This window comes from Hemicordylus capensis, chromosome 4 (assembly GCF_027244095.1).
Source record: "Hemicordylus capensis ecotype Gifberg chromosome 4, rHemCap1.1.pri, whole genome shotgun sequence".
NCBI classification, from domain to species: domain Eukaryota; kingdom Metazoa; phylum Chordata; class Lepidosauria; order Squamata; family Cordylidae; genus Hemicordylus; species Hemicordylus capensis.
In genome coordinates, this window is record NC_069660.1 from 92,269,709 (window position 1) to 92,293,261 (window position 23,553).

Sequence of the window (23,553 nt, forward strand, 5' to 3'; positions counted from 1 at the left end):
GGTGAAGAGGTGGGTCTTCAGATGTTTTTTAAAAATAGTCAGGGATGGGGAGGATCACATCTCAGCAGGGAGCGCATTCAATAATCTCGGGGCAGCAATCAAGAAGGCCTGTCTCTGTGTGGCCACCAGACGAGCTGGCAGTAACTGGAGACAGACCTCCTCAAGTGACCTCAATGGGCGGTGAGGCACATAACAAAGAAGGTGTTCTCTTAAATACCCAGGGCCTTAAATAGGACCTCTCTTAAATACCCAGAGAGAGAGCATGCACCATCGAGTCAGTGTTGACTCCCAGAGATCATATTCCATGTGATTTTCTTGGTAGAATACAGGAGTGGTTTACCAGTTCCTCCTCTTGCACCATAAGAGATTATGCCTTTCAGCACCTCCCTATATCACTGCTGCCCAATATACATGACTACAAATGTATTTACTAGGCACTGTCTGGGAAGCACACCGGCTAGATAGATAGATTGATTTGGTTCTTGCCTGTGTTTATTGAGCTGCACAAAATTAGCAACTACATGGCATACTTTCATTGCATCTGCTTTTCAGTCCATATGCAAGCCAGTTGAGGATGAAACTTGGGCAATGAAACTAAACATTCAAGTTCCAAAATTGGGGTACAGAACCATTGGACCTAAAATGGTTTCAGTTCTGTATCCAAACGTACACATCTTGAGAATAGTTTAGTAAAGCTATGATTGACAATAAGATGATGGCTATAATTTCATTGAAATTGGTAATTATAGTTATATGTTAGAGCATGTGTTGTTTTAAGGACGGGGTGTCCCAGAACTTCTTGAAAAGTAATGATTGCTTTGCATGTTCTCACTATTTATTTTCTGAATAGTTCTACTTCAGTCAACTGAGGTGATATGTGCATAAATATATGAATGGGTAATATATGCATACATATACTAGAATATATGTACATATATTCTAGTGTTATCATGCACCCTAGGGTTTTCCTGCCTTTACATCTTTCAATAGCACGCATTATAAACCCTTAAATTGTGTTTTAAGCTTGATAGAATTATTTGAGAAACTCTCTCTCATGAATTCCATTCTTCATTCCTGGACGTTAACGTGGGAGAGCTGATTTAAAAATTAGTTTGAGGTTTGGTGGTCTACTGAAAGAGTGGACTTCTATGTTTAACCTGTGTCTATTATTAACCATTTGTATGCATATATTTATTTATTTACGTTTATACCCTACTTTTTCTCCAAGCAGTATACATGTTTATATTTATCCTCACAACAACTCTCTGAGGTAGGCCAGGCTGAGAGATAAGTGACTGGCCCAGAGTCACCCAGTGAGTTTCATGGCTGAATGGAGATCTGAACTCAGGTCTCTCCAGTCCTATCTAACACGCTAACCACTAGATCATTTGTGATAAATTGGGCATAAAGGTGATCATCTTTTAAGATCTCTGTATAATATTACATAGGGAATTTTTGCATAAATGCATAGAAACAAAAAAAATTATCCCCTCTCCCCTATTATACAGGAATAGTATAATTATAACTATAACTTGTAAATTCTAACTGAGAATAACTTGTAAAGGAGGCAAGGGTAAATTCTTCTCTTTATTTAAGTTCAGTTAAAATGTTGACTAAGTAGCTGTCAGCATTTTGGGGAGATCATTTGTCCTGGTGATACTTCTAATGGGGGAAACCAGAAATTTCCTCCCTCTGTTTGTACAACTAAGCCTAGTCAACAGTGCTAGTGGGAGTAGATAACTTAATTTCATAATACTGCCTTCTGCACATACAGTATAATGTGGGAGAAGCTTCAGTTGGCAGGATCTTTCTAATCATAATTACCAATTAATCATGTGAATTTGTACTTCAAGTATTTCACAAGATGATTGCAGTTATCAACTGATAATATGAAAGCTAAGAACTAAACTACATGTTATGTTAATAATGTGCTTAGTTTTTCTATGCTAAATAGCTGTTGCCAGGAGAAGGATGCAATGATTGTTCCTGCTGATCTGGATTTAGCCCCCCCCCCCCCCCCCGTGGCTGACCCAGGAGAAAAGCTTCCATTGGTGCCAATGAGAGCTGTCTTTCTGGGTCACATAGCCATGGGGCAGGATCAAGGAAGAGATCCAGTTCAGGACTATGAAAAGGCAGAAGATTAAAAGTCAGGGGGTGGAGACAGGGGGCAGGTGGCAGGGAACAGATCCAGTTCAGGACTATGAAAAGGCAGAAGATTAAAAGTCTCCATTGTCCCACCTATAAGCTGTTATTTAGTACAGAAAAACCAAGCAAGTTATTAACATAATGTTTTATTTAGCCCCAGGTCACATCACAATGAGTCACATCATGTGGCATTGGCTTGATGCACCTTCCCTGAATTCCCTCAGATGGGGGATGACTTGGTTTATTTGTAATGATCCCTCTCATGATGAAAATAATAGGATTTAAATAGTGCATTTAGCATATTCAAAATGCTTCATATAAATTATCTTCTTGTAATCTGTACAACAATCCTGTTAAGTAGATGTCTGCAATGTGGGGCATAATAATAATAATCTCCATACTGCAGATGTTATGTTGAGGCTGAGAATAACTTGCCCATGGTTACCTACTTGAGGTGACATTTGAATTAGGGTCTTCCTGGTTCATAGCTCACTCTTTGAGCTACAATATCACAGCAGCTCTTGTAATGAATTATGCTGTCAGTATGAACATGAAAATGTGCCCTTTCATCTTGTCCAGATGAAGGTGCCTTGCCCACACCTAGGCCCCCGGAGTAGCCACACATTTTGTAAAATCAGAGACTGCAAAGCAGACATAAATACTGGTAGTGATAGCATCACATTATCAATCTCAGTTTCATCTTATAGCTTCATAAAGAGGAATAAGGGTAAGATGCAAATCTGAAGGATCTCACAGGACTAAGGAAACTATTCCTAGTGACCCATCTAAGACTGAGAATTCAAGTTATTGATTCCCAGCTCTGCCAACACATCATCAATAACAATGATTATCAGTGGTTTTTAAATGGTCAGTTGTATCAAAAGCTGCTGAATCAAACAAAATGAGGGAAAGGTCCAATACAAAATAAATAGGATGTTTAACTCCTGTGAGGAACATGGAGCATGTGGAGGTACAATTACTGTAATTTTCTTAGACTGAGCGTATTCAGACAGGAGAATGAAAAAGCATTTAGGGGACCCTGTGAACTGGACTTCAGTAGTACTGTCTGGTATTGGTTACCTTTTTTACAATTATCATATGTAAAATATCCTTGTGTGATAGAGAGAAGGAGAACACATGACACTAGCAAAGTTCTGAAGTTTGTATGTAGGGAGATGAGGTCAGTTAGCCTTACTCAAATGTTGCTAGTAAATTAAAGGCCCCAGCTTGTCCCTGTTTTGTATGAGTCTCTATGGTACATAATTAGCTTGACGTTACCAAACGAAACCATTTGTCCTAGATGAAGATGTCCAGTATAACATAAACCCAGACACTACCAATGAAACAGAAGCTGTTGAAATTATTTTGGCAGCTCAAATAGGCTCCTGCGATCCAAACGCAGAAACAGTTTTACTGTTTCGTCCTTTCTCATAGCACTCTATGAGCACAGTGGAGACAGTACAAAAAAATCATCAATCTTGGCATGTTACTTTCTGCTCATGTTTGTGTCATGTCATGACAGCAGTGCAATAAGCTAATTTGCTGGCTTTAAGATGCTAGTTTTTAGTTCTTTGGTTTTGTTAAATGTATTTTATTGTCCTTATTTTTTAAAAAAATATTTTTTAATGTGAACCGCTTTCCTGCTGAAAGGCAGTATATAAATAGTCTAAAGAAATTGTCAACAAACGGACACAAGCAGAAGATATTTTAAGGTTTCTCATTTGGCAGAATTTGGTTGGCGACTGATGAACATCGCTTTGGTTTGAGTGCAGTGTTCCCTCTAAACTTTTTCATCTGTGTGTGGAATAGTGGAATGAGTTTTGTTCTGGGTGGCAGTATCAAGGCAGCGTGTGCACATATGCATTCAGAACTGGGCCTTCCTGATTCAATCTGAGTGGGATCTAAAATTAACTAAAGTAAAGTGTGCCATCAAGTCGGTGTCGACTCCTGGAGCCCACAGAGCCCTGTGGTTGTCTTTGGTAGAATACAGGAGGGGTTTACCATTGCCATCTCCAGTGCAATATGAGATGATGCCTTTCAGCATCTTCCTATAAGCAGACATCAAAAAACTTGTGAGCGCGCACACATGTGCACGCCTTAGAGGGAACACTGTTGAGCATTATATTTATTTCACTTGAATTGAACTTCTGTTGTTTGTACAACTGATTCTTTAATTCTGTTTATTAATTTGATTAGCACAAAGCTGTTGAAACGTGTGCATTTAATCCTGCTGCTATCTGTCCTTTGTCTTCTGTTTTGCTTAATGTGATTACTGTTTAAAAAAAAAAAAGTTCAGTAAGTGTGACCGCTTTAGTAAAACTTCAATATATACATGTTAGTTTTCAGAGTTTTAAGGGCACTATGGAATCTAGAAGAATCAGCAACTTGTTAAACACAGGGGCTCCCGTGATTTAAAAACCCTCTTATATCTGAGCAGTCCTCCTGAAAGCAGTGGGATTGTATGGGTATGCTTTCTGGATTGGGACAAGAGTGTTAGGTGGAAAAGGTTTTCAGAGAAAAGGATTTCAAATCCCCCCCCCCCATTTGGAAATCGTACACTTGTTCTGCAAAGAATACTGAGTCCTTTTTTTTTTTGTTTCTTATGTTTCAACAGGGCAGAGTTTAGGGTATGGATTTGTTAACTATATTGATCCAAAGGATGCAGAGAAAGCCATTAACACTTTAAATGGACTCAGACTCCAGACCAAAACCATAAAGGTAAGAGAATACAAAGAGTGTTTTGCTAAATTCAGGAGGAAGAGTGTAGATAAGACAGTGTCTGGCGATCTCTTCACTGTGGCATTCTTAATAGCCCAAAAGGCTGAGCTAGCTCTTATTTTAGAACAAAGGAAAGGTATGGCAGATGGCAATTTTTGTTCTTTTCAAACTGCTACTGTTTTTGTTCAGAAAAAACAAAGCAGAAAAATCTTTAAATGACTTATTACAGGATTTCAAGTCAGGTTGTCAAAACTCAACATTAGAGAGTCATTCATAAAAATCCTAGCAGAAAATATATTTTCAAAATAGCACACCCTGTTGTCAGATACATCTATAGTTAGCCCAGAATGAGTGATCAACTACCAGGTTTTTTTTGTTTGTTTTGTTTACCAGTGATCAAGTACCAGCTTCTACTAGTACTCTCAGTGATCTCACTCAGTGGTTTCATTGCAGGATTTGTTCTGCGGAAACACAATTTCTTAAAGGAAACTATGATCAAGACATCTTGATCTCAGAGCGGGGCTGCATTCCATTAACTTCTCTGTATTGTAGTTCTACATGGGAGAAACTGTAGTACTGGGCTGTAATGTCCTCCTGATTTCAAAGAGGAACTCTCTGTGCTAATTGATTCATTAAAAACTACAGGCATTTTGTATTGAATGCAGATGTAATAATTTGTAATATGTTTGTATTTAACATATTCTTTCCAAATGTACTACATTCCTTGCACATTAACAGAGAGCAGGTACCAGCATTAGTATCTTTTACACCGTGTGGAATTGCTTACTCTAGGGTCTCTTGCAGTTACTGCATATTTTGCTTGAATGAGTTAATATGTAGCAACAAAATGGAATAGCCTTATCAAATGCCAAGTGTTAAAATGTAATACTGAGTCAGCAGCTTGCTTGTCCACTTTCAAATTAAAATTAAGCTGCAAGTTGCCGTCTTCACCTAGCTAGAAACTCTGCCAGTAAGATGGAAAAATACCTTTAAAAATAAAAATAAAACCCAATTTTAAGAGTAAAAAAAAATTAATAACCTGGCTTGATTTAAATTGTAGATCACGTTGATGATTTTAGTTCTATGATCACTTGGTGCATGATTTTTCTCCTTAAAAGATTGATCATGCATCGCTTCTTCCTTTTGAATTTTTTTCTGGTTTTATTACCATAATGTTGTTGGCTCAAACAGGAAGACACCTTTGGTAGGTGAAATCTTAAAACTAGTTAACTAGAATGTGGAGTTTTGATACCATTTTTTAACACATTGATGCAAATATGTATGCCAAAATTGGATTTTCATATGTTAATTACTTCAGTCAGAGAATGAAAATTTTAAAATATATTGGTGGTGTTTATCACCCTTTAAAGTGAATTGTATATTTAATGATGGGGGAGAAATTGTTTCTTGGTCCTAAAGACTAAATTTATTTCAGTTGTTTTCAATATCATTTTACTAAAGAGGCAACTGGAGATGTTGGTTTAGGGTACACAGAGCTTGTTGGCTAAGAATTAAGTCAGGAATACCCAGCAGCACCGTTTAGCTAGAGGAATGAAATAATATGTAGGAAGTTTTTAAAAACCAAACATAGGACCTTATAATAACACTGTTCTACTCCTTAGTGTATGAGAGCGGAAGAGTCAAGATCCATTTAAACCCATTTATTCACATTTAGCAGTTGTGTGCCCTTGTGTACTTCTCCATTGTGATCTGGGTATGATGTATACACACACACTAGAGATAAATTTGTTCATACCTTTTCCTGTAGCATTTGAGCTTGCTCTTCACATCAGACTTCAACTTGGCAACATATTTTTTTCACAGAAGAAAAGATAAATCCTGAGGCACACATGTGAGTTTGTGGTCAGATTTGTCCAGACATAGAAATCTTAATAAAGCCCATGTTCTCACAGTGAACTCAGTGTTTGCTTTGTGAAATGTAATACTATCTGTCATGGCGTTAATCCTTAAATGGGCCACCATCACTTTGAAATATAATAATTTAAAAGTAATGTGAGGTATGACTTGAATTTGTTAATTTTTTTGCTCAAGAAATGTTAGTGCTATTTTGTTTTCCCCTTTTTCTGCACTAAAGTGACTGCTACACAACACACACACACTCGCTATGTAGAATGGCAATATACAAGGATAGGCAAACAGTGATGGATGGCACATTTGAATAAGCTTGCTCCAGTTTGCTCAGTAGTATGTGCATTTTTTTTTTTTTTTTTTGAAGTTCAGTTGTGGGGGCGGGGGAATCATATCATCCTCTATATAGAAAAGTAACATATTAGGCAGAAAGCTGGGCTAGAGTTCTCCAGGGTGTGATAGCTATCTGCAAGCACAGAATTTTTGATGTGGAAGGAGCACAATCTCTGACTGCATTCTGAAGCAGTACAATCCCATGCAGCTCAAGCTTGGAAAACCCATATATCTGTGAAGTAAGGGAGTAGAGCTACAGTATTCTTCATTAAACTATGAATTAATTAATTTTAAGCAAAGTTGTTCTTAAATAAATCAAGTATTTTATTTAGATAACATTTATCTCCTCCTCCTCTAAGGATCCCAGTATATATGGTTCTGTTTATCCTCACAGCAACCCTGTGAGGCAGGTTAGACTGAGAGATAAATAACTGGCCAAGACTGGCCCAGAGTGAGTTCAGTGGCTGAATGGGGATTTGAACTCTGATCACCCTGCTCCTAGTCCAGCATTTTACTACTACACCACATTGATTCTCTGTATCATTAGTAATTGTTTTCGAGAGTTACAGAATCCAGATTTTAAACTATATATATAAATTCAGTGCTAGCTTAAATTTATGTGTGGTTAATCATAGTACAGAGCTTTTGGACAGGGTGGTATAGAAATGTAATAAATAAATTAAATAATAAATATTTCAATGCAAACTACTTATTTTATAATATTTTAATAATTTTGGCAACTTATATGGGGGTGAGATGGTAGAGTATTTGGTTTGTTGTTACAGCTGAAATTATTAGGGATGAATGGAAATGTCTATCATTTGCTGAAAATATGTCACATGCTGGGGGGAAAATGTGTGTCCTATCAACATGGTGCAGCTTTCAGATAGTTTCTTGCATCTTGAAAGTAATACGGTTAATTAAACAACTGTCACTACAGTTAGTAACATTTTAGTTAGTCCTAGAAAAGGTATTATGATACTGCTACATAAAGCTTAATTAGAAAGTTGGTTATATGTGTTGAACATTGGCTAAGAGATGAAACAGAGTCAGGCTGTTCTCATGAGCAACCCCTTATAACTGTCGGGGTCCATACAGATCCCGGTGCTTCCGCGCCACCAAACCCAGCTCCGTAGCCAGGGTTAAGGGCACTAGTGCGCCCTTAATCCCGGTTCCACAGTCATGTGATACAGTCATGTGATACAGTGATGGGTCCCTAGAGCTCCTGTCTAATGAAGGAATCCCCCAATGCACCGTGTGCTATGCATTCCGGAGTTCCCGGAGGCTGGGACGCATTGGCCTGGCCTCCGGAAAGCTGCACAGCTCCTGGGACAGCCATTTGTGTGTGTGTGGCCAAGAGACAGCGGGAAGTGCATGGAGATCGTCTGGGGGGAAGGTAAGTTTTGCAGCTTTCCACCGACCCGCCCCATCTCTGGTCATGTGAATACTCTTACTGTGTCATTATATCGAAATAGTAATAAAATAATAAAATTTGTTGTTTATTCATGTAATACCATCAATGGACATGGTGCTGTACAAAGTATAAGATAACAAGTTGCTGCCCTGAGAAGCTTACAATTTAATTGTTAACACAGGAAGAGAGGAGAGGGAGAGGGAGGTGGAGGTAAGGGTAAACAGGGGAAGAGAAGTTTCTTCAGTTATGTGTATTTAGGATTAGGACTAAGGGGTTGTGCCAGAAGTTTCACAGAAAAAGATAGGAGGTTGGCTGAGCCATAAGGCACAGCCAGGGAGAAAAGGCAATTGCATTTGAGAAGCAGGAGGTTTTTGGACTTCTGAGACTGGAGGAGCAAAGGGCATGGGCAAGGATATATGACACGCAGAGAGACAGATACAACTGGATCAGCTTTAAAATGAAATGATGGATAAATGTTGAGAAACAATATATCAAATGAAACAGTGCTGAAGTATGATAAGTACAGTACTTTGGTGGAGGGGAAGAGATTTTGAAAGAATAAGTGATTGATGTGCATTGTAGTCCTAGAGCCTCTTGTAGGGAAAAACCGGTAAGGAGAAAGTGTCAGATTTCTCCCACAAAATGGCTTGTTTCTCAGCCCTTTGCCATTGTTAGGGTAATAGATCTTTCAAGGTATTATATTATTGCTAGCTTCTTGAATTCTTGCAGCATAGTTATCTCAGGATAGGGAAGTAGGAAATAACACTATTGCAGATGTAGTATATAATTCACATTCCATTGAAGTCTAGTTTATTGTAATGGCTGTGCATTACAACAATAAGTTGTAATGGCAACCAGTGGCAACTATTCTTTTGGTTATGATGGCTCCCCCTCCCCCAATAATTATTTTTCCTTGGTATTGGCAGAATATGTTATTGCATAGATTTGCTTGTCAAGAAAACGGTCCCCCGTAGCAGCTTTTACTACCAGTAATAACCACTGTGATGTTTGGTCATATAAACATTCCTGACATTTTTAGCATTAGTTAATGTCAATGGTATGCCAAAAGCATTGCTTCCCCCTCCCCTGTTGGTGACCTAAGCAAATAATGTTGTTGCCTTCACTTAAACAAAGAGCAGAGTAATTGCATGAGGGCAAGTGGTTAAATTTTGTCACATAAATGGCTGTCATGAAAAGAAAATACATTGCTAGTGTCTGGTATAATTTGGTATTTAAACTCTTTCCCATGTGTCATAGTTGACATAATGTCAGGGACCAATGGAGATTGTCAGAGCATTTCTTTGCAGCTCTAGCTGTTGCTATGCCAAGCATTTAAGAAAAAGAAGCAAGCAAATCATCATCATCTTACTAGGAGAGTAATCACCAGATAAGAGAATACTCCATCTGTGACAACACAAATTTGCAATATCCTTACTGAAGAAAATATTTTGACTTCTCATGCCTCATTATAGTCTCATACTGTGGCATAGCACAGGTCACCCTTCTTGTTATTCCTTTCCAACTTCCAAACGTATTGGGTCTTTGCGTAGTGTAATGCTTTAGTAATACTCCTCTTTGGAAGTGTAAGAAGCTTTTGTTTGAACACAGCCAGAATGATTAAAAAAGTAGAAAACCACAGTAGAAAAACAATGGTTTTAGGAGGTCAGAACAAAGATGTGAATTGGCAAGCTTTCTTAAACAAGCACATATTATCCACAACACAAGAATCAGCATAAGAGGACAGATTTATTCACCCTGCTTGGCTTCAAGCACATTATAGGATGTATGGCAGGGTCTGAGCTTACGATACAAAATAATCACCTGTCTGCTTTAACTACATCCCTAGATAACAGTTGTGCACATGATGAAGTTGAAGGCACAGAGCAAAGCTGTCTGATGATAACCATGCATTGAAAGATAACTATGTGCATCAGAGTTGCTGTCCACCATGTACTTCGAAATCCATATAGCTGTATGTTTTATTTCTATCCCACTCTAGGGGATAGAAATGGGAGGAGTGTCCCATTTTGTCTTAACAACCCTGTGAGGTAGTCTGAGCAGAAAGGTCTATTGTTCCCCACTGAGCATACTAGCTCAGCAAGAACATGATCCACATGAGAGAAGAAAGGTTTCTATTTCCAACCATAAACTCTATTCAAACATCATGTTGGGCATTTTTATAATCGGTGTACACTGGTACATACCTGTACACAGGTACAGTCATTCATGGGTACAGCAGTACACATTCTATTGGTACTATGAATTTGAAGAGCCTGTACCCAGGTTCACTTTTAAAATGAACACAGGTACATTCTCACAAACACTTGTACATCTGTACAGAAAACTGAATTAAGGTACAGCATAATGTCTGAATAGGGCTGTGACAAATCCAGATTCACTGTGATGTCCAAGCGCAGCAAATTCTGTTCTAACTATAGTTTAGAAGCAGACCAGAATATGAAACTGGGATTCAGTCTGAGATTTCCTGAGAGAGGAACTGATATCATAGCAAATCCCAGCTTGTTCTAAACCATTATTAAAAATAGAAACTTTCCTTTTCTCACACATGAAGAGGAGGATGAGTGCGTGAGGATCAGAAATGTTGCATGAAACCAGGTCAGGCAGAGACGATGACTCATACGTATTCATAAATAAAGTATAAATATTATAAACCGTTGTTTGAACTACAAAATGGAAATGGAAACTATAATTCAGAACCGCTTGTCTGTTTCCATTTCTCCACCTGCTCAGCACTTGCATTTCTGCAGTTTGGGGCCCTCTGGAAGCAGAGTAATGCCCACAACTATGATTTGTCGGTTCAGACATCATACCAAACTATTAATTTGCAAGCTTTCGGATTCAGATTGGCTGACTGATTGCAGATCATGGATTGTCAATTCAGACATCATGCCAAGCCATATTTAAGCTTCCTTAATCATAGTCTGATATGATGTCTCACAGCAAAAACTAGAAAGAGCCAAAGGATACCATGCTGGACATCAACAAAAAAAACCCTTACTGTATTATGTTTAGATAGCTGTAGCGGGTGAGGTTTGCCAGATACTGCAGTTGAAGGTCAAGCAGGATCATCCAGACCCTGTGATTTAATGTGTGGGAAACTGTTTTCTACATCTTTTATGTACTTATCACTTAGTTCAGAAGCATGAAAAATTTATTGCATATTGGAGGGGGAAATTGCTAATTGGCAAACTTCTGATGAAAGTTATAATATTCTGTAACTATATGCTGAGATTTGTATATTATATGGTAATGATAATATATCGCAGTGAGTATGTATTATGTAAACATCAAAGGTGTACAAAGAATTCATAGATTTGACATTTGAAAATCTTAACTTGCTATCTCTGTGCAAAATGAAGAAATTTCTCATATTTCTTGTAACTTTTAAAAACTATTCCAGATCAGATACGTTTGCTTAGGTGTTCAGCCAACTTTTCTTCCCTCTTATCATGCTCTAGAGAAAATATCAAATGCAGACTGTGGTAGAACAGGGACCTTTTTGAATTGACCTTAACATGTAGTTCCTACATCAATATATAACAAAATAACCAGGAAGCTTTTCACACTGGGCTTTTGAAGCCCTTTAACTCGCATCTCCTTCGGAATGGAAGGGTGCATTCACATATTGGCTAGATTTACCCCGAAGTGCCTGTGAGTTATCGGGGAGCATTTCACACACAATTTGAGTTTTTCACTGTGCATTAGAGTGTAACCCGATTTATATCTGGGGTTTAAAAAAATCCACTATTTGTGTCAGTTTTTTGAGACAACTTAGAGTTCACAGTAAAGCCTCCCTGTAAACTCACGGTAAAACCTGCTGTGCATAAAAGCCCCTGGTGACAGTTACACCATCTATTATGGTGGTTCAGTCTAACTGTTGGTGCTGAACTAGAATAGCAGAAGTTACATTGAAAATATGCCAGTATGAGGTGAATCATCTTCATCCAGTTTGCTTGTTTCTTCTTTAGAAGAGACAAGTAGGACAATTGTGTTATTTCTCACTCATTAATTGCTTCCTGTAGATTGCAGGATTTTTACCAGCCCATTCTAACTCATGTTAGAGAAAATAAAGTCTGTATTAATTATGAGAGGCCATTTTCTACAATTGATGTTGCAAAGATAAGTTCAGAAGCATCAAATATGCCTGAATATCTCTGAAATTTTAGTGACTTCATGGTTTTGCATCTAAGGAGTGGAGTTTGTTAACCTTTGGATGGCATGATTCTCATTAACAAATTCTTGGTCTCACCCTTTTACTTAGATTCCAGTTTGGTGTTGCAGTGTTCAGGGTGCACTAGAGAGTTTTTATCTCTTACTTTTGTGTATTGCTGTAGCAGAGATTTCTTTCTAACTGCTTCAGTTTTTGCCAAGGAGCATTATTCATTCCTCACAGCTTGAGCAATTATTTCTCTTAGCAATGCACTTGATGTTTCCCAGAGCACTGGCTGGTCATTATCTCTAGATATGTGCCTTGAAGTGCCGGAATAGGCCCTCTTGCCTTATTTTTTATTTAAATAACCATCATTAGTACCAGTGCTACACTGAAAAAGTCCAAGTGCAAAAGAGAAATGCTTAGCTCCTCTAGTGATAACCTTTTGCATTTTTATAAATTAATGATGTTTCCCAGAGAAGGTGTTGTGCAATAAGAAATATTGGTAATCGGTAATATATCCTAAGGATTCTTTATCCAGTTCTAGCATTAAATTTGGATTTAGGGATTAAAATCCCTAAAAGTTGTGTAACACTAAGTATTTCTGCTGCAAAGCCCTTCTTGAGCTTTTGTGCATCCATCTGTTTAGCTGCATATTATTTTACCTTTCCTCCTTCTCTCTGTGTTATTCATGCATCAGATCCGTACCTCTCCCCTCACTTGCATGCGACCTGCATGACTTGACCTGTAAGGCAGTGTCCCCTCTGTGTCAGCGTTGATATAAAAAATTAAATCGAAAATATCAGATTTTTTTCCCATTTATATTGATTTTTAAAACAAAATTCATAAAGAAGCTAGTCAAAGATATCATGAATATTAATCATATTATATATGAACCTGTTAACAGCTGTGTATGGGGATGATCACTACTACTCTGCAGATGATGTATATGCACACACAGTCAAGCCCTTGCATGTGCACACACCTGCCAAGTGCAAATACAAAGAAGGCCAATAAATGAACAGATTATTGGAGGGGATGGAGTAGATCTGAGCAAGGAGGAGGATTCTGGATATAATTGCATGGGATGGGGAGGGGAGAGGAATAGAAAGTGAAATCAAAAGTTAACAATTCTGAGGAAACACTTTCTGTGTATTCTCCATTATAGAAAGGAAACACCTATCATGTCAGCAGACCACAAAAGAAACCCCATTTGGAAATATTTTAATAAAGTTTCTGTTCCTGTGGGTAAGAAAGGCATGCATGCAAAATGCAAACAGTGCAGCAATGAAATGCAGGGCATTGTTGCCCGAATGAAACAGCATTATGAGAAGTGTGTACCTACCTTCTAAAAATGAAACCTACATCTATCTCTAAATATGTATTAAGGTTATATTAGACAATAAGAATGTACTTTTATAGAAAATGATGATTAAATAGAATCTTCCTGACTAGTAATTTAAATTGTGATTTAAATCAAATCAACCCTGCTCTACATACTGTAAACCACTTACTATACTACTGGTATGAAACAAATATTTAATAAGAATTATTAGACTTCACATTTTCTTTGTCTGGTTTTAAAACTCATATATTATCTATATATAATTCAGAGTTTTTGTGTAATTAATTGTTGCCCTGCATGTCTTACATTTTTAGCAGTGTACCGCTACGTGATCTATATATTTTTCTTTATATCATCCAGGTTCAGGGACATCTTGAATATAAGCTTAATCCCCTAAGACATCCTAACTTAATAGTTACTGACATTCCCATTTTACCTGAATTCTATAATCTTTCAGTTTAAACAATTTCTGGTGTGAAGTTGGTATGGTCTAGTTATAAAAGATAACATGTTCTGGAAAACAACTAACTATACATGACTTCTGTGTTGTTGTTGTTGCTGCTGCTGCTGCTGCTGCTTCCTCTGTGGATGCCATGTTAAGACACTAACCAGGCTCTGAAATATTTGCTTCCTATGATCTGAAAACTCATAATACAAAGATGCAGAATTACATGAGTGCCAGAGCCAGCAATGGCATTCAATACATAACACAGAAGTCCTCCAAACATTCCCCAGTCCAGCAATCTACTTTGCAGAGTACAAACATAACCACCAGAAGGAAGAGTGGTTCATTGGGGGAGGAGTTAATTCAGCTGTTCCAAGAAGAGTGGCTAAGATTAAGATTAGGTTAATTATGAGTAGTCCCATTGAAATTAATGGGACAAATTGGTCATTACTAATTTGACCATTAATTTCAGTGGTACTCATGACGAACACAATCTACATGCAATTCCAAACCCTCCTTCCCCAGTTCCCCACCACCCCAGTTCTCAGGTTCACAGCCTTTAGAACTTCTGCTGTTTCAGTTTCCATACCAATGTGTTTTTTGATGATGTTTTATTGAACATTGGTACATGTTTCTTATATCAGTTGAAGACAGCCTTGGCTATTGCTTCTCTTTGAGTTTACAAGAAGCAATTTGGGTCAATTCTGCTTCCTTGAAGCCTTGGTTGCTGAAGAGAGGAATAAGTGCTGCATCTGCAGTGATGCTTGCAGAAGAAGCAGGATAGGAACTGGAATAGTGTACCTTTTCCTTATTTTTACTTTTATTGTTAGCTGACATGATCAAACCGCTGCTGGACCAGAGAGCCTTCAAGTGTCCAATCTAAATCCCAGTAACTGACCCAGGAGATCTGTAGCTGTTTCCATATCTGTAGGAATCAGAATCATAATACTAACAAGCCTGTACAAGGAGCTAAGATCTTTGTTATCATGCTGAGAGGGAGACTTTCTGACTGTAAAGAGAGACCTTGGAAAATATGCCTGTGTAATTGATTCAAAGACTAACAGTCAAGTTTCAAAGAAATGTTCTGCATTTGAGATTGAAAAGCCTTTGTGGGTATATAGTATGATCCTATAAGTTCCTTGACAGACGTGCATAGGGAACAAGGAATCATTTTTTAAAAACAGGAATTCACCTTTATTTTGCAACTGTAAGAAGCATAGAAAGCTCAGACTGACCATTTTCTTACCAGACTGGCCCATTTTAGAATGATTAACAGGAATGGTTTGCAATGATAGATATAAAAGGATGGATTTTATACAGTTGTAGCTTAAAACTAGGTAGAGGCAAACCAAACAGTTCTTAATGATATACAAGTGTGGCTATAGAGAAGTTGTGTGGGAAAATATATGGATTTTAAGAGGGGAAATGGAACATTGTTTTATTATGTCTATATTGTAATGCAGCATAGTGTAATGATTATGTGTTCAAGAGGGTTAATATGTTCAAGCTGGCTAAATCATAGTAAAATATATGGAATGATGCTGTAATGGCAGGACACCTTAAAACCAAGGTGCTTCACTCAAACAAGCAGATTTGGCCTTTACTGAGCTGGAAGCATGGAATGGAATGGAATGGCTGAAGATTAATGAGAGAAAGGATATTTAAAGCCATCTTTTTATCTTGCATTCATCTACCTCATGTAGAAATTATGCCTTTCAGGAAGGTAAATAGCATACCCTTTTACACCCATGTACTGTGATTGAAATACTGAGAATAGTCAAGCAGGCTATGTTACATCTCAGAATCCATTGCTTGAGTAGATTAAGATTTACCGAACAACTAGATCTGATGTAGCGTATTTGCATTGTGTGTATCCGTCTGTGAGTACTCTGCAGTTTTTCTTTCACCATCTTTGCTCTCTTACATGTAGTTCAGGAACCACAATGAGTGAGTGTGTGTGTTTGTGTGTGTGTGTGTGTGTCTGTGTAGTAAAACCTGTATTTCCTGAACACTGAATGCAAAACTGTTTGCATACAACTACACAAATGTGATACATGACAGTGTAACATTGTAAATTGCATTTCCTTTTACTCAGATGTACTGTGATTGCAATATTTTACATGGTCCTCAGATGGCCAGATATGCAAAGCTGTAGCATAGATGCCCATATGCTCATAAAATATAGTCTTACACACAGCATATATGGAATGTTGGTTCTTTAGGAAATGGTGAATATTTTTCCTTCGAAGCATAAAATATATGCTTTTGATGTTCAGAAAGATGTATGTATTAGCAATATTGGGATACCAATACTCACCTTACAAGGTTGTTGTAAGGATTTTAATAAGATAATACATGTAAAGTGCCTTGAACACTCAAAAGCACTATACAAATGCTAAGTGTTATTAAGTACAGTGATTATTATTAGGATTAATTGATAGCAAATACAATAAAGCTTTAGCCTGGCAAATTTATTATGGCAAAATTGTGCAGGTATTACTAGAAGAATCTATTCTGTCACTTGCCTAATGATGTATCCGAAATTAGAAGGCACCTCAATTCAACTGTAGTTGAATTGGCAATTGTAGTTCCCATGACATCCAGAAACCTGAACACACCCCATACAGAAACTTGGTAAAGCCACGTTCCTCTAGGCTGCAGATGGACCACTTATGGTGGTCTTGTTTATGGAGCTCGTCATTGTGGGCCCCAGAGGTTAGGGTGAATGTCTGCTGGTACTATCAGTCTCTTAGTTATAGTTCTCTTTTCCTGCCCAATCCCACCTTGCACTACGTGGGCTGGTAGATTTTTGTACTCATCTGTGATGCTGTGTGAAATTAAAGGAAGGAAGACAAGAACCTGTATAACTGCAGGGAGTTCCACTGCTGTTTCCATGAGCTTTTCATATTGTTGGTACCCAATTAAATATTGGGGTTCTGTGACTACATCCTGTGCAGGAACATACATGGAAATTTTAAAGCTTATGTTTTATATGTGAGGTGATTTTTTAAAAATGGTAATCACTGTAAGAAACAAAGTAAGAATTACATGGCAGAAATAAACACCACTTCATGGGAATTCTTGACATGAAATGAGATACATTGGGAAATGATTTACAGAGGCTCTGCTCTAGAACAAGATTCTAGCTAAGGTAGCTGCTGCCTCATTTTAACTTCTGTAGGCAGACTATTAGGAGTGTATTCACAGTAAATCAATAATATACTTGTGTATATGATTATGCTTATTGCTACCAGTTATTTGTACGCATCAGTATTTTTCAGGCTTTCTGAACATGCCCCTCCCAACTTAGACTTCAACCCGTCTGCACTAGTTATCTATTTTGTGCAGAGATCCATGCACATTCCCTGCATATGAGGATCCATGGATTGGAATAGTAATCCCACACTATCGTTAGAAGTGGAATAGAGCACAATCTCTTTCTGACTACCCTCCTACAACTAGGCATGGGGCGTGGGGGAAGCAGCAACTCTTTTTGAAGCTTTACTGTCCCATAATCCCAATGTGATTTGGGAAGAAGGGTATTCAAAAAGAACACTCTTGCCATCCCATGAATGCAGTGTGGATCAGTGAGGATCCACTAGCAGGAGGAGACATTCAATCTATCCAGGTCTGGGCTACTTAAAAAGGAAGATTCCCCTTACTTCAGGAAGGTTCCTGTCCATCCCTGGAACTTTATGCCCGTGTTCTCCATGTGCCCTGTGATTCACCAAGAGGTTCCTAACCCATGGCTTGAAACTTTGCTCTCATACATTGTAGCCAGTACTTCTCATTACTGTTTGTTTGTTTGTTTGTTTGTCTGTCTGTCTGTGAAATTTGTACACTGCCCCAAACTTTCGTATCTGGGCAGTTAACAACATAAAGCAAGTTAAAACAATCTAAAAAATTAAAAATGGGTTAAAACTTAAAAATTTAAAAAGCTGAAAAAGCTTGGCTGAAGAGATGTGTTTTTAAGTGCTTTTTTAAAATTATCAGAGATGGGGAGGGTCGTATTCCAGTAGGGAGCGCAATCCACAGTCTCAGGGCAGCAATCAAGAAGGCCCGTCCCCATATGGCCACCAGCCGAGCTATCCATGTTTTCTTTTTTTAATCAAGTTTTTTAAAATTTATAATGTGATATTTTAGAAAATAAATTAGGTATAATTCCTAAAGCTTAAAGTGTTTCAAATTTCAAGCAATGTAAAATCTGTAAAGTGTTTTATCTTTTTCTTCTCCTCTTTTAAATAAAGGCTGCAGAGGAAAATATTAGTCATTCTCCATCATTTTCTGTGTTGAGTCAATATCTATTTTTAGAAGTGAAAAAAATGTATACATCTATCAATTGTATTTTGGAGAAAAGGGTGTTACTTGTCATGTTCGTGACTGAATCCCTTCCACACATACTGTTGCATAAATGTAGTATAGCAATTTATGGATAAGCTTGCTTTGAAATATTTCTTATTAGATGTGATTCAAAAGCTTAAGAAAATAGTTTGTTTTATATATACCAGTATTACAATATATCAAGGAGGGAAAGTGAAAGTGTTGTACTTTGTGTATAATTGCTAGCAACACAAGAAATAACTTTTGGAAGAACCCCTTTTAGTAACATAGAGTCATAGAGCGGTTGTTAGATGGTTAGTTGGAATTTAAATGCAAAAACAATACTCACATTTTGTGTATAGATTGCAATTAAAATGGATTTTCTTTCTGTATTTCACTAAAATATAGCTGCTCTAAAGTTCATAGGTATTAACACACATCAGATTTTAATTTTTCTTCTAATTTGTATAAGGGGCAGTTTTGACTGTGTTGCCAATAGCATGATGGTGAGAAGGGTGCATTTTTTCAAGCAGATGTTTCCCTAGTTCTCCTGTAATGCAATAAGGGCAGATTTTGCTAGTTTAGTATGAATATACAAAGAGAAAACATCTCTCTGCAAATAACCAGATCAGTTTCTAACCATTAAAAGAGAACAATCCTGAACTTGTACATGCTAGATATATTCAGATTGTGCTGGATATAGTAAATCATTTTATAAACTTTTACACCCACTGCTCATGAGATAGGTGTACAAAGCTGATGTGTGAGAGGCTGCATGTTAATCTGACTATCTCCAGTCACTGTTTTAATTCCAGTATTTAAAGACCCCCATCTTATCTCTGTTTTAAAATTATTTCTAGTTTTCCTTTTGTTTTCATTATTTCCATTTCTGCAGAAAGTACAGGTAAACTGAAGTGAGAAGTTTTTTTAAACAAGCTGTCAAAACTCAAAAGGTTGAAAATAGCCTCTTAAGCATGTGATGTAAATGTCTTTGTCTAAAACATATGTTTTTAACCATATGTTGTTTTAATTCCTAGGTTTCCTATGCCCGTCCAAGTTCGGCATCAATCAGAGATGCTAACCTGTATGTCAGTGGCCTTCCAAAAACGATGACCCAGAAAGAGCTAGAGCAGCTTTTCTCGCAATATGGGCGCATCATCACCTCACGAATTCTGGTTGATCAAGTCACAGGTTGAAAATGATTTTCTTAGTCTCCACATTTCTAAACGTACAACACTTTGTTTTGTTTCTTAGAGTCTTTCATTTCTTCTTTGAAGCAAACTATCACCATGTCACCAGTGTTGAAACCACATAACAATCAAGTCGTTTCTGAATAATTTCTGTGTTTAAAAATGTATAAAGAAAAGCATATCTTCAGATTGACTGATAGAGTTAAATAATACATCAAATGGTGGGTTGGAGACTAACCATTGGATCACGGAGGCCTGGGCCACATCCAGACTAGTTTTGTACTAACATAAACGCTCTTGTGCTAACGTAAGTAGCACATAGTCATTGCCTGAAGAAATTCCCTTTTCCAGACTCTTTCTTGTGCGAGCACAACCTGCTACACAACCTCTTCAACAAGTCCTTATATATGCAAACGGGGAACTCTGAACACAACATGCATTCTGTGGCTTCTCTTCTGCTAGTGGTAGCACAGCCGGTGCTTTTGTGGAGTACTGCATCAACAAAAATTATTTCCACAACCATCACTGTAAAATGTGCCCTTTGTAACTATGTCATAAAGTGAAATTAAGGTTTTGTTTTCTAGGTTAGTTTGAAAGCAACATGTGTGTTCCCTTAGAAAAAGGTATAGGAATATAGAATATGGATATTTGAGCGAAAATAGCCACATGTTAACAATTCCATATCTATTCTTAGTCCTTTAGAGCCATGGATGCTCTTTCATGTATTTAGAATTACTGAGCTTGTAATGCATTATTTTAACATCAATGCTATATTTTCCTTGTGATTATGCAGGTACTTCGCTTTTCTTCTGTCCTCCCATGCTTAATTAAATGTCTGATTCTTTTCCCAGGTGTTTCTCGAGGTGTGGGATTTATCCGTTTTGATAAGAGAATAGAGGCAGAAGAAGCCATAAAGGGACTTAATGGCCAGAAGCCTAGTGGTGCTACAGAACCGATTACTGTGAAGTTTGCTAATAACCCCAGTCAGAAAACAAGCCAAGCCCTTCTTTCCCAGCTGTACCAGTCTCCCAACAGACGCTACCCTGGACCTCTTCACCACCAGGCTCAGAGATTCAGGTAACTACCTTCCAAAATAATTTATATTATTCTAGTGATCATTGTTTGGGTCAAAAGTTATGTTTGAATAATATAGAGGGGTCCTTTCAATGGGCAGACGATCTCTCTGTTATAGTTAGGTTATTAAGCGGTTGTATTATTTAAAAAAAAGAAATTGTTTTCATGACTTACTACTCCACATAAATGTTAAAAAGAAAAGTTTGTCTTGCTTTTAATGTGTATGTGGAATAGAGAGCTGGTGTACTATGGTGACTAAAAGATTGAGTTGCAAATGAGGATGTCCCTGGTTCAAATCTCACCTCTGCCATGAACTCAGTAGGTTGTCTTAGGGCAAACTATGCCCTCTTAAACCCAACTGCAATATGAATACAGGGGTTATATCAAGAGAATGCATGTGAAATGCTTTGCAGACTATACAAGTACTGTATAAGTGCTACGTATTATTACCAGTCATTAAAACATACAAAAGCTGAACACAGCAAGAGGACCATGTAGTTAACAAGCACCAATCCAGGGTGCTAAAACACAGCAGAAGAGTGTGACCTAACAGAACCACTTGCTCCTGGATTTTATCATCTGGTAGCAAGCACCTGTTAAGCAGAGGGAAGGAGAAGAAAGCACAGGATTCAGTCTTCTTACTGGCTTTTTCCTAATTGGCATTGTTAGAGCTGACAGTAGCAGTCATCTACTAGATGCTTGTTACATAGTGTAAATTTATTTGGCACATTTCTATACTGCCCCATATGCAAATCTTTGGGTGGTGTACAGTCTAAAACATGAGAATTAAAACATTAACACAATTAAAACAATTGAAAATATCAATTTTAAAAACCCCAGAACTTAAAATATATTTTATTTGGCACATTTCTATATGCCAATGTAAATGGGTTTCTTGTAACCCTGATTGCACAGATTTTTACCACCCATGCTAGTCTTTTGTAAACGCATTTAGAAACATGTTTCCACATTTGGACTGGTTAAGGACAAGAGGAAGCATTGGTGCACTTGATTGTTCCCATTTGGATCAACTCTACTTCGAATATGTTTTCAAAGTAGCCCTTGGAACAGTGCTGAAATATAGTGCTTTTTATGTTATCTCAAATGCAACGCATATTTAATATATAGTATGAGTAGCTGTACTTTGAAGTATAATACTTGGGGTATGCAAAATTCTGAAAAAAAGATTCAGAATATTACATTGTAGTTTAAATATTTACATAATTATAGGTTTATTTGTTGCAGATGTGATAAATGGTATGTTTTTAAAGTTTCCCTTTCATCTGAACAATATAGCTTATTTCATTGTACATATTGATGCCTGAATGATTGCACATGGGCAGGAAATGTCTCTTGAAAGTAAGTGTGTTTTGTAAAAATTGGGAAGGCCTTATTTGTTGTTAATGTTAACCGACATCCTATCAAGCTCAGTATTGAATTTTTAAAAAATGATTTGATCTACAAAACTTTGTGATAATCTGCTCTGACAGGCTTTTAGCAATCAAAAGTAGTTGCTTTCCATCAAATGAATAATATCTGTATAGGGTGGAAAAACCTATAATTCTAAATGGCTTCTGTTTGCATTGATTTCCCATTGCTTTGCTATGTCATTTTGTTCACAGGTTTAAGGGTGAGAGTTGAAAGGTAATTAGTTGAATGTATGGTAATTGTTACAATTTCACGATAATACAGTGTTCAAAAGAAAAATCATAAAATTTTGTGTGTCAATACTTCTGTGTTGGATGAGAGTTTGAAGTGGTGGACTGTTACCATTCTTCATTACCAGTACATCTAAAAATGGCGTTCGTTGTTGTGGAAACAGAAACAGATTTATAGCTGCTGATTGATTTAGACCCGCTAAATGTACAGGAGATGATGTTGAGAATTTCTTTTTTGAAAATGGAGCATTATTAATAAAAGTTCCATTGAGCGATCTTGCCATCTGTGAGACATTAACCCAGAGACCCTCCTTCTCTTTTCAGGCTGGACAATTTGCTTAATATGGCCTATGGCGTAAAGAGGTAATTAGAATTCCACAGATTGCCAGATGTCCATGTTGGCACAGATTGGTGCTATAATTTTTTTTAATTCACTAACTTTATTTTGTTTTTTATTCCTTCCTTTTCCCACCAGCATGCCAAATGTTTTCTGTCTTTTCGTTTGGACTTCAGTTGGTTTTCTTTAACACCATGCACAAACATGGACATGCACAAAAAACGTGTGTGGAATTTTTTTTTTATCACTTTTTTCTTTTGTTACAGGTGGCCTTCTAAGATGATTTAGGTGCAACAGCTACAAGCATTCTGATCTCTAGACTGTTAAATGGTTGTTTAAGTCTCACTGAGTATAGGTTTGTAGTAAAAAGCATTTAGTGTCACGGGGCTGATACTGTAAAATTTTCACTGAAAATATGGCTAAAAATCAGAACTAACTGAAATTTTTAGGGAGCCCAAGGGCTTAAACCATTGTAACTGTGTGCACCTTAATCCGGCCTAAGTTTCCTTTGTTACAGGTTTAACAAGTGTTCCC

At 37.3% G+C, this 23,553-nt stretch overlaps 1 protein-coding gene across 8 annotated transcripts in view; it reads left to right on the forward strand.

Annotated features, from left to right (window-relative positions):
- Window positions 1-23,553, forward strand: part of ELAVL4 (ELAV like RNA binding protein 4) — a 145,635-nt gene that overhangs the window by 117,763 nt on the left and 4,319 nt on the right. For 7 of the 8 annotated variants that reach the window (XM_053247149.1, XM_053247148.1, XM_053247151.1 and 4 more), the window contains exons 3-6: window positions 4,760-4,863; window positions 19,798-19,951; window positions 20,802-21,027; window positions 23,007-23,045. In XM_053247149.1, coding sequence (XP_053103124.1) covers window positions 4,760-4,863; window positions 19,798-19,951; window positions 20,802-21,027; window positions 23,007-23,045 — 523 coding nt within the window. The remainder of the gene's footprint in view (window positions 1-4,759; window positions 4,864-19,797; window positions 19,952-20,801; window positions 21,028-23,006; window positions 23,046-23,553) is intronic. The other variant, XM_053247150.1, reaches the window with a different exon arrangement.